The sequence below is a fragment of the Lytechinus variegatus genome, chromosome 1, assembly GCF_018143015.1.
Source record: "Lytechinus variegatus isolate NC3 chromosome 1, Lvar_3.0, whole genome shotgun sequence".
Classification (NCBI taxonomy): domain Eukaryota; kingdom Metazoa; phylum Echinodermata; class Echinoidea; order Temnopleuroida; family Toxopneustidae; genus Lytechinus; species Lytechinus variegatus.
Genome location: NC_054740.1, coordinates 71,242,567 through 71,255,291, shown reverse-complemented (window position 1 = coordinate 71,255,291; position 12,725 = coordinate 71,242,567). Strand labels below are relative to the sequence as shown.

Here is a 12,725-nt window from a genome sequence, read left to right as displayed (position 1 = left end):
GTGTGATCTTGCCGTGATTCCAGCACTGGAACCGTTATGTGGTCTCTTTGACCAATCAGAGTGTAGTGTTCTTGTTTTCAAGCTGCTTAATGTACTTGACCAATGAAAGAAAGTGATCGTAACCCGATTACACCCATTCTTGTTTTGAAATGTACACCATCTTTTTTTTTTCTTTCAAAGTTTATTGATCAAATCATAAATTACAATGTACATCAAACGAATCAACAAGCTATTTACATGATTAAACAGAGCAGCACTTAAGTATGTATGAGTTTGTAGATACAGATAACCTATACCATTTCAAAGCAGAGGTATTCAGTTTTTCATGATCTAAAAATAATTTTGGCTCATTTATATCAAAAGTTTCACCTACATTACCATGATTACAAAATCTTTGAATAAATTCAAACACATGACCTAAAAGAATGACCGAATTAAAAGAGGTTTTTGGTCCGCATCAAGCTCATTTAATATGCAAAACCTCTCTGGTCATGAATATCACTTGAATAAAAGAAGCCCCTTTTTTGGACCTGCCTACTGACTGCCATGATCACGTGCAAATGTCCCATAATTGCGAATGGCCTGACGCCAATCACAGCAGTCTCAGCACCTAAAGCATAATCCTACAAGAGGAACTGAGACGTATACCCTTGCGCGATTGAATGAAATTTAAAGTAAAAGCATCGACCTGTCTAACAATTGAGTTTTCAAAACCATGGCAACAGCTACGCAGACGATTTTTGTAACGAATACTGTCAAACGGCCTTCATGCTATTTTGCGATTTTTTGTTGCTTCTGAAACGTCGGACAAAAAAATATAAAGAATTCATTGCGATTTATTGGCATTTTCATTGGATTCGTAGCGTTGTAGGATTTATTCGGAGTCGCTGAGCGAAAAGCGCTATTTCTAGGGGGCGGAGATCACATCTAAATTCCTTGATTCTGGACACCCGGACCAAAATTAGGCTCGCTGTATTATTGCCCGATTTTTGTTTAAAATCAAACTTGAAAATTCTACGAAACATTTATGAATTTCAGGAAATTTGGGATTCAGTTTTCGGGAAATTTATTTTGGAACTAAGGAAACACTGTGTACAGTATACAAATAATTCACGTAATCGCGTGCATGCAGGGCCAAATAATGAACGATGAGCGAGAAGACCAAATCGATATACCGCACCGAGGTCCGCGGGACCGACTGCGGTATATCCAACACTGAGTTTGGTCAAAAAGTCATGTTGGGAATTAAACCGATATATCCGCTGTTTCTGATAGAGCCAGACGAAGTCTTCGTGGAGCAGAGCCTATCCCTGACAGAAATAGACCTATTTATCGGTCTAGTTATTAATCCACTTCTTGGGCAAAAGAAAATCACAAGTGTATAAACTATTTAGTCTAATACCGTTTTCGGTAACTCGCTGGTCCATACCAGGTCCGGGATATAAGTCGTAAAAATTTGAGTTTATGAATGGCTGGGCTATTTTGGTGCTGCTTTTATAAGCCGCCAGACCAGCGCCATCGTAAAACTTAGCGCAGAAATGAAGTAGCACGGCTCTGCTACAGAACTTTACTGAACGCTTGTGATGCGAAATCTTTTAGTGGGGGCCTGATGCATCATGCAGACCAAAAATCACGAGTTTCTGAAAACGGTATTAGAAATCGTCTGAACGTGGTATTTCTCAAGTAACTGATGTCGCATAATAAGAAAAAAAAACAAATATCCATTCTATCTTTGTATCGGTATTTCAGAACTACACGGAAATGGTACATCAATGTTTAGCAAATTGTGGTTTCGGTAACAAGGGACAACGATAGAGTGAAGGACAATGAAGAGAATGATAAAATGAAGGATAAACAATTAACGTTTCTAGCTGAGAAAGGGAGACAGAAATAGAATAGAAAATCAAAATATTATGTACCGTATAAAATCAAAGACAATGCCTATGATATCGTTCAGTTTAGTATACAAATAACAGTCAAGTATCTGCACCATAATAGCTTCCTTACCATTGATTGTTCATATTGAAGTAGGCTTAAGATGGGTACATGGGTAAAACGAGAATAAAGCCATGGACATTTCGAAATGAAATTATATCAATTAAAAAAAATCATGTTATAAAATCAGTAGAATTGGACCCACATTCAATAAGTTTAGAATATATTAAGTCCCCTACATTATGAATTTTTAACATCTGTAGTGTATACTATGGGAAAAGAGCATCTTTAATCTTCATTAATAATGTATAAGAGGATTCATTCAATATGAACGGGTTCAATCGTTCAAATGTGAGCGCGTGCAAGTTGAAATGATCTATTCGAGGACGGGAACGGAAAGCGAAGTTGAAATACTTTTACAGCCTAGGCCCTACCGAATGAAATATTCGAATTGTCGCAGAATGGAGGCAGCGAGTTTTCGCAAAAGCAGCGAAGACGGATTCTACAACATAGGAAATCTATTGAAAATACCCGCCAAACTACAATGAACAGCTATATAGGGTGTCCAAACTTCGCGCACTTTTCAAAAATATTCATCAGGCTTAAATTTGTTCACAAAATATTCGTAATTTATACAAAACCAAATCAAGAAATAGTTACCACATTGCCGGCAAGATCGGAAACTATAAAATCATAGCCGAAAATGTAAAGTAGGTCTAGGGGTTTCGCCGGTATCGCGATCTCAAAATTCCATTCCGATCAGCGAATGCGCGCTGTGCTGGAAAACCGTTCTGAAAAAGTGTGACCTAACTTAGCGGACCAAAGTATTTGTGGAGATTTAAACAAAACTCAAGCTCAAAAAGTGAAATATTTATTTCAGATTGATGGTAAAATGCTATAGAATCGGTTAGTACCACATTTAACTCACATTTTGATGATTTCTGCTTGCAAAATGGTGATATCGTGATGCTTAATTGTTGAGATCAGATTTCTTCAAAACGGTCGCTAACGGTGACAAATTTGCCGATCTTTTGTCAATATTTTCATGAATACTGAACTCATCCTGGGGATCGTTGCAGAAAGAGTTGCGTTTAAACGCTAATCAAAAAGTCGATCGCAAGTCCAAAATGCGCGCTGTTGATTGGTTGAAATCCAGTTGCGCATGATTTTTAGAGCTGCGTTTGATTGCAACTCTTTCTGCAACGGGCCCCTGAAGAAACTTACACCAAAGAGTACTTTTTGGTCGCTTTTTACGTTAGTGATGTCAGATTTTAAGAATATTGGCTAAATTTTGAGATAATGACCATCCGCGAAGTATGGACACGCGCGAAGTTTGGACTCACTGCCATACACTTGTCGGAAATAGAGCGTTGGGCCTACTTAGAAATAGGACTAGCTCCAGTATTTAGGATTTTTAGGCCTACACATGTATCTTTAGTCTCATATTACGCTAAAATCTTACCTTTTGACTTTTGTACATCAAATTCTGATTCCCATAGATTTTCTACGTTCCATTACCAGGTAGCTGTAGATTTCAATGTAGGCCTCTACAGTCTTATATTTTTCAAGGGTGCAAATCATAATTACTGTCCAATTCAAATAATCTAGATCTACTGACGAAAGGCAACAACAGCTAGATCAATACCTGTTTTTACTTGCACCATGTATATATTTGGCACATGCACTTTATCCTTGTGACACACACCTCACCAAGTTCTGCAAGAATCTTCAGGATTGAAGGAAGCAGACTACACAGAAGAAGAAGAAGAAGATCGAGCTCTGCTTTTGCACATTGCAAATTCTCGACTTCACTATGGCTACATGTAGTACATGTAGGTGTAGTCCCAACTCAGAAAGAGAGTTGTTGTGATACCATTGCCATTGGCAATAGCAGTTCTGTACCGGTTCTGTTCTGAAATTGGTAAAACTCGTCCACTACAAACAATTGAAGTCCGGTGCACCTGGTAAAATACCCTGGTAAAACATGGGCCTAATTAACCTAAGACCTGCTCTCGACAGTGCTGGTATAGTTGTAGCCTAACGGACGCCATTAAAGCTCAATAAAAATGCACAGTGCAGTGCACCTGGTGAAAGTCGAAACGGGTATGCGCATGCGCTTACTGTGTACATGTTTGCGTTTAACGGTGCACAAGTTTATTGTGTTTGGATCTATTGATTGGGACAATAGACGTCTATTGCTGGCATGCAAGCTAAAGCTAAATTTTATGATGTCATGTGACCCACACAGTCATCCAACCAGAGATCAAGGATCTATTTCGTAACTAAAATTTTCTAGGTCGTTACGTAACGAAAACACGTTTTATTTGCATACATGTACACATTATTGTTCAAGGGCATAGAGAATAGAAATAAATCAAAAGAATCAATTTGGAGAGGATATATATACTTCATTTATTTCAACAGTTCAAGATAGCTTATAAGATTTTATTCTTTCTATCGTCCTCCTCTCGGGGTATGAGAGTACAACATACAAACAACATACAACAAATTATAAAACAAAATGTGCGTACATTGTATGCAAATAATGCAATCAGTTATAATTTCGCATCATTATAATCATAACACATTATGCAATTTATTTACACAAGAAATATAACTGGTCGTTTCACTATCTACTTCTTAGAGTACGAACTGAACTATATACTACGTGAATTAAGAAAATATTCTTCTTTCCTTGGTTTGTGACAGAATTCCAACATAAGGAGGTGAGCAACTTAAACTATCGGCCTAGTATTAAGAAGCTTTCCATGACCGAAAACACTTGGGAACTTCAATGCACGGCGTATACTTTGTGATAACGATAAATCAATACCATTCAGAATCATCTGCATTTTTGAGTGCATTTTTTTTAACCCGTAAAGGATCAAAATGTGAATTATTCAATCATCTACCCTACCAATCTTGTAGAAGTGTAGAGGCCGTTTTAGATTTTCTTCCGACTGCCACTTTTCTCGGTTATGTTTTTTGTGTCTTAAAAAAATGGTCTTTGAGGACTATTCTTGTGAAATTCGTGATCGATCGAGAGATACAGACAAAGAAGAGATCCTGAATATATGCTTTGAGAAAAGGTTTTATGTAAAAAAAAATGACCCAAACAAGCAGATGTTGTATTTTGATCGGGCAACCAATAAAATCAAGATTTCACAATTCGCAGAATTAAGCGGTAAAACACATATCATATTTCTTTCATTATCCTCCACTTCATAACTGTTTTGGGGGCATAATAATAAGCTAGTAATGAATTGGAAACAGGCTTTAAGCAGACATAGATATTATACGACCAAAATTAAATTCATAGCACCCTTTGTATGTAATAAATCGAGGAGCTAATTCATTTTCAATCAGAACTAAACACGCTGTATATAACAAAATCAACGTGTGTCATTGCTATTACTATTATTGTTATTATTATTTTATTATTATCATTATTGTTGTTTTCATTATCATTGTAACCGTTATGATCATTAATATTAAGATCATCAATATCATGATTATTCTTTTAATATTTTTTTAATGTGTTTGTTGTTGTCGCCGTTGTTATTATCACCGTCATTGTCAACATTATTATTCATTAACATTTTCATTGTTATCATTATAATCAATATGATCATTGTCATCATAATTAATAATTGATATTTTTAATCATTATCACCAGGAAAGAAATAAAACGTCACAGCATCCTTCATAGCGTGAGCTTGATGAATAAATCTAAAGTATTGTTGCTTTCACATACTCATCAACACAATGACGTTATTAGCCTAATGAGTGTCAGTTGAGAGTGCTTGGCGAATATGAAAATAGATAACGTGCAGTGGATAGGCTTCCAGCATACACTCAGCGTGTAAGAATTAAAACAACAAAATAGCCATCATTTCAAAAACTGAAACATACGTTTATACCACACTTTAGTTTACATACTTCGCTAAATAGTGGCGTCGCACCCGGAGGCATGAGGTAGATACCCCCCCCCCCGTAGCGGACCGTGACCCGGAGGAGACAAAGCATTGGGGGGGGGGGGGCACTGCATTGTCTGTGAACAATGCTGTGCCCCCCATGCTTTGTCTCCTCCGGGTCACGGTCCGCTACTGCCCCCCCCCCCCCAGGATTTTCGCCGGGAAATTCAAACACATCCGCCAAGAATAGAAATAGGGAGAGGGGTGAGAAGAAAGGAAGGTAGAGAGAAGGGATAGAAATGAGTAGTACAGGAGGGAGAAAATATCACGGGGAAAAGAGGGAGAATAGGAAATAATTTGATTGACATACATGTGAGAAAGAACAAAAAACATCATGATGAGAGAGGGGGTGATTTAAACGGTGTCAAATTAAATGGAACGCAAAGGAATGAATTAATGGAGGGGAAAAGAAGAGCGACAGAAAGAAATAGGTAATATACAAGGTAGTGTCAAGTGAGCGCAGTCTAAGGGAAAGGTTATAGGTTATAAGGCCTGGTCACAATAGGAGCTCAATGGTGGAGCTGCTGTATGAATCCTCCCGGGGGGGGGGGCACTCAGTATATAATGCATAGTGGGTATGTGCCGCGGAGGGGACCCCCATTTTTACACTCAAATTTCCGTTCCAAGGCATAGCATTTTTGCCTTGTTGAGAACACAGAAAGAACACAGAAAGCAGCTCCAAGGCATAGCATTTTCTTCTTATCGAGAACAAAGAAGAGAGAAATCCGCTCCAAAGCTTCGCATATTTTCCGTTACGCCGCTCCGATCGCGTTGAATGAGCTGCAATTTTGGTGAAAAGCGGCCGGAGAGCTCCCCGGCGGAGGCCGCGCTAGCTGCATCATGCACGCATATGACCGTTCCGTAGGGAGGCATATACGCGCTCACACGCTGGCGATCCGTTCCAAGGACCCCCGTTTTCACAAACATTTGTCGTTCCGAAGCCCGTTCCGAGGACCCTCCTTTTTACAATAAGCCCGCTCCAAGGCCCCCATTTTTGTCTCGCCCGCGGCACACCCCCACCACTTTTTTGGTCGAGTGCCCCCCCCCCCCCCGGTGGCGCGTTTCCGTTTTACACCCTGGCGAAGGCATTTTCCGGAAAAGTAGCCAAAAAGCGACTAGTGAAGAGTCTACACACGTCGCTGGCTGCATGCAGCGTGCGACACAGGCGAGTCCACCACACCGCATGCAATTTGCACAGTTACTGATCAGAGCACAGAGTTCCTCGGCACTTCATGTACAGAGAGAGCGGCAGTCAGGAGTGAAATCCGAACATGCTTTTGCAGTCGCGTTGTTTATGATAGTTTTTTTTTCTAAAAATAAATTATTAACTAAATGAATAGAATGACAGACAAAATCAAAATAAACAGATACTTATAATGGAAAGACAAATTGAAGTTTGATGGATTGATACACTTATAGCTGCCGAAAGATAGATATAGAAGACTGATGAATAGATAGAGACAAGATAGACAGACAGATAGATAGATAGATATAAATAGAGAGGGAGAGAGAGAGAGGTGGATAGATAGATAGAAAGAGAGAGAAAGAGGGAGAGATGGATGGATAGATAGATAAACAGAGAGAGGGGGAGAGACAGAGAGGTCGATATATAGAGGGAGAGGGGGAGAGACTGAGAGAAAGAGAGAGAGAGAAGGATAGATAGATAGATAGATAGATATAGATAGAGAGAGAGAGAGATGTTGTAGATAGAAATATGGACGGACAAAGAGAAAGAGAGAAAAAAGACAGACAGATGCTAGAGAAGGAGAGAGATAGAGAATTTGAGAGACAGATAGATCATGTTAGATAGAAAGACAAAGAATGAGAGAGACAGAGAAGATAGACAAATTAACAGATAGATACATAGATAGATAGAGAGAAATAGAGAAAGACAGACGGATGGATAGATAGAGATAGATAAAGAGGGAGAGAGACAAAGAATATTAACAAATTAACAGATAGATAAGTTAAAAAAATAGATAAATAGATAGAGAGAATAAGAGAAAGACAGACGGATGGATAGATAGATAGAGAGAGATATTAAATAGATAATTAAAGAATGAGAGAGACAGAGAAGATTATTAACAAATTAACAGATAGATAGATACTCTAGTTAAAAAATAGATAAATAGATAGAGAGAAATAGAGAAAGACAGATGGATGGATAGATAGAGAGAGATAGAGAATTTGAGATAGATAGATGTTAGATAAAGAATGAGAGAGACAGAGAAGATTATTAGATAGATACTGCAGTTACATAGATAGATAGAGATAGAATTTGAGAGATAGATATATAGACAGATAGAGAGAAAGACAGACATCAGCAAATCGGCAAGGCAAATGATCAAGGCAAACATTCGTATTCAGCTGCATTTGCAAGTACGGTATTTTCTGCGGATAAATTCGGTGCGGACTTTGGATCGCGCGCCCAGCTGATAATGTAAACAAACGTAGACGTAGACTCTTCACTAGTCGCTTTTTGGCTACTTTTCCGGAAAATGCCTTCGCCAGGGTGTAAAACGGAAACGGAAACGGGTGTGAATCCTATACCATTTCACACTTTACATTGAGGCAATAATAATGTGCTGTATAAAATATAAGCTCTTGCGATGAAATATAAATAGTAGTCTTCAAATTGAAGTGGCTAAACCTCGAAAGCCTCCAGGGGGTACCGAGACCGGATCTTTAAAACGGGCTCTACCCCTGCACCCAACAAGGAGCCCTAATGTGCCCCCCCCCCCGACCCTACTGGCATAGAGCTTCGCAGTAGAAGCTACGGCCACAATCACAGGATGATTCATGTTAACACCACTGACCGGGAACTTGCTGACTCTCGTCCCCTCTTAACCCTGTCACTGCCTGTGTTACGCCCCTAATTACACTGAATAAAAACAATTCAACATTTCTATAAGAACTGTCATTGATGAATGGCATATTTCACCATTGTGTCATAAAGAAGTAGATATTCGATATGCAACCATTGATTCGCGCAAATCACAACTAAAGAAATCAATACTTGTCATGCTTAAGATATCGTGCAATGTTGTTAAAGATTGGTATCATGTTACAACTTTTTTTTTCATTGTATATTATGTATCAATCGTTTGTATTTATTACACGTTTATATATGTATATAAACTTCTTCAATTCCTGTATATCCTGGTGTCATTTGACCTTGTCTTTTTATCTCTTTGTAATTTGCATGCTTATTCTTTTCAAAGATGATAGGTTTGTTTCGCTCGTACTTCCTCTTGGTCATGTTTATATGAAAGTGTAATCAGAACTAGATTTTTTTTCTATTTCCATCACATCAAACTGCGAGTTTTTATAGGAACCTGTCATGTCAGACTGGGTGAGCGTGACATACACTTCCTGCAAATATAGAAAATCTAAATTCGAGCTCATGCTAGATGTTCTTAAATGATATCACACTCTACCTCGAAAGGTGGTATAGGGGAAACCTGGCATATTATGCGATGATAATCCAGAAGCAAAATCCAAAGGGTCCAAATCATTCCTTTTGGGGGTTTTTAAGTGTTCTTTCTCGTAAGCGTCACAACACGTACAAGGTACCAACAGAAAGTTAGGCATTTTTCGGATAGTCGAAGTAGGCCTTGGGTGAAAATGAACCCGCTTCAAACTCTCATAAAACTTTTTTTTCAGCAAGTGGCTTCTTTTTCTTTCTTTCTTTTTTTTACTTTTCAGAGAAAGTTGACTCCTATTTCGTCGACAACATTCAGGTGGCGATTATAAACTGAGTATACTTCTTAATTAGTCAAACAAAAGTTTACTACTTTGGACAATGTTAATACACTCTCTCTAAGCTGACCCCTCCACTATTTGGAGATTCCTAGGGTCCAATGAAAACAGATTTGTTCCATATGCACTGTCATTCTGGCTTACGAGGTTTGAACCCCTCTATACGTTTCATAAACGACTATTGAAGGTGCATGGTCTATATAAAATGTTATCTACCATTATTTCTCCAGAACCACCATCTTCATCAACGAATATATTATTGGTTTTACTTTGCTTCCCCTCCTCATTTGAAGAGACTGTATTGTGACGTGATGATGAAGATGCCAGACATCCTTCTTCTTGCCCAGGGTGCTCGAAGCTCATCCGACACTCGTCTGTCCTCGTCTCCATGTACAAATTATCATCAGACGCTTGGTAATGATGGCCTTCAATTGCAACCTTTTGATTTGGCTTCCTGCAGTTGTTCCCACTGGTAGTTTCTTGGGCCACGCCATTAGCTTTTATAACGTGACTTTGGATGGCACCATCCATATCTTCTGCTAGAGATAAACCACTGCAATCCTCTGGTATCATTCGGTCAACATTAGAAGTTATCGCTAGGTCGGTTCGATCAGCGTTTATCGGAAGAGGGGGTAGACTAAGATCACGACGAGCCCCGGTGAAGGTTCCCAGTCTAGTTGGTCTGTCAATACCATCCGTTGGCAAATCACCAATTGAATTGTAAACATGATTAATGGGACCATCTGCGGCATAACGAATAGTGTGTTGTTCCAGGTCTTGGAAAGGACCGGTTTCTTCTTGGATCATGTCAGGGTCTAAGGTAAAGTACTCTTGAGAGGTGAAAACAGCTTGAGATCTAAGTAGAATCTGGTTTCTTCTGAAGATAAAAAAGATACGACATAAATCGATAACCGTTTAATAGTGTCTAACATGTTTCGATCTAACCTCGTTCCCTATTTCATGTATTTATCATCATCTACGAGACCTGGACAGTCTTTTGACAAATTCTGTTACAATTACAGAATTTGATTTGACTTTTATGCATGAATTCTTAATCATTGACCTACCTTCAGTTGTGACACCTTAGTATTTTAATGTATTTTGAGACGGGATAAATTTAAATTACTCAATTACCCTTTAACGATGAGATAATCCTGCCTTGTGAAATAGCTCCCACATTTTAATCGCCTTTAATTTGCTGATAGTTAATCCAACGTTGTTATATAATTCACTTCATGTTATATCGTCGATGGGATTGATCTTTATTCAAGACTGCAACACACCTTTCCCCTTATGATGATCTTATAAATGCGATCAAGGTTGGATGTCAAAATATCAATTTCCTCTTTTTTATGCATTTATGCTGCAATAATAAAAGAGTGGTTAAAAATGATTTGAATCTTTATTTTTTACGGGGTTATATATACTTACCGCCGAAGATGATACCATTTGGTGCCAAAGAATATCATCAAGATGACCAAAGCAGCCATGACAACCGTTGAGGTTATAGTTATTTCTAAAGGTAATAGAAAGATACCTTATTTCAATCTGAAATATCTAATTTATGCATAGAATGTGTTGAAATAATATAAACATTGTTGGTAATACGGTGTCAGCATTAAATTATCCAGTTAACGAGCGATCATGGCGAGGGTACATGTAGCATTAATGACACATGAAATCAATAATAGTAGAAAGATCAGAAATATTGTTAGAGTTTAGGTAGATTTAGTCTTCCGAAGATCATAATTAATTGTATTTTATATGGAAAGGTAATTTGCATGTGATATTGATATACATTTATTTTACTTACTTGCAGGAATTTGTGTATGGGGTGTATTATTATGCGATGGACTTGTTTCCCGATCTGCGGATAAAAGTACATGACTTTTTTTAACACAGATACAATTTCAAATGTAATCAAGTTGTTTGAAATTTACAGATACAATTCAATGTTGTTTTCTAACATTTAAGATTATTCATCGAGAGTGATACCATAGTGCCATGAAAACTAAACATTTAACATGCACCCAAATATGAAAAGTTTGCGATGGTACTCCTTAAATTACATTCTGTAAAATGTGTAAATAAATTATGACATTATTGTCATTGTCTTTGATAGAGAATTTTCGCATGAATTTATATCAAATGTTGAAAAGCTATGTTGTCTTATGTCAAGAAAATATGCAAATGCATATGCATAAGAGATCTGTCAACCATTAAGATGCATGTCCAAATGCTTCAATACTTCATATGTTTTTTTTTCTTAAATGAGCGTAACTTATTAGCTGGAAATATAAGACCAAGATTACTTCGTCCGAGTGCTCCTAAACGAATTGAATAAGTTTTGAGTAAACGTGAAATTAATCTATTCAATACTGCCTAAAACGTTACACCATTTTTATCAAGCATGTCAAGGTAGGACTTGAGTTTTGTGCTTTATTACTTCGCTCAATAAAAGGGTGTTCGTAATTTCTATGGGCTTCAGTAACATATTTTAAGCGCTCTCGCATTTAAATTCACTACTTTTCAAATATCTTCTATCCACCTAAATCTCGGTTGAATATGGATGTACACATAGAACTGGTTTAATATATCTTTTTTATTATTAATTTGTAAAAGCATTGATAGAAGTATAATATGACGGATACCTGTCGGAGATATAGGTGAAAGGTTTGATGAAACAATAAAATGTTTAGCTGTCGTTTCACTGGCTGGTGATGGTGCAAATGATGCTGTTCTGCTTGCTGTGTTGTAAAAAAATGAAACACGTTTCTCTTGTCAACAGAGCCAGGTAATGGTTCTCACAAAGCGGTTTTGAAAAATATAGATTTTTTTTCTTTTAATCTTTAGGGTGTGGTACATTAGGGGGTTTTCGAAAGAAAAAAAATGAAATATTCAGCTAAATAATACACAGGAACCCACGGTGGCCTTAGAATATCAAATTTCAACTGTTCTTACAAGTTCAATTAAAGTGTTAGGAAGTTCACCCTCACATTTTTTGTGTAAAATAGCAGATAAAGAAGTTATGAAAAATATTGGTGAAGGTTTGATGAA

General features: G+C 37.7%; 1 protein-coding gene across 1 annotated transcript; it reads right to left on the bottom strand.

Annotated features, from left to right (window-relative positions):
* Positions 1-8,664: 8,664 nt before the first annotated feature.
* On the bottom strand, positions 8,665-12,412 carry LOC121406531. The gene is made up of 4 exons (XM_041597542.1): positions 12,320-12,412; positions 11,482-11,535; positions 11,100-11,184; positions 8,665-10,545 (listed from the first exon to the last, which is right to left on the bottom strand). Exons 3-4 carry the CDS (start codon positions 11,156-11,158, stop codon positions 9,837-9,839), a joined length of 768 nt encoding a protein of 255 aa, XP_041453476.1. The 5' UTR covers positions 11,159-11,184; positions 11,482-11,535; positions 12,320-12,412; the 3' UTR covers positions 8,665-9,836.
* Positions 12,413-12,725: the final 313 nt, after the last annotated feature.

Coding starts and splice junctions, on each gene's coding strand:
- LOC121406531 (XM_041597542.1), bottom strand. CDS start 11,158: ATGGCTGCTTTGGTCATCTTGATGATATTCTTTGGCACCAAATGGTAT. Junction 10,546..11,099: donor AAATGGTATCATCTTCGGCG/GTAAGTATATAT, acceptor TTTTATCTTCAG/AAGAAACCAGATTCTACTTA.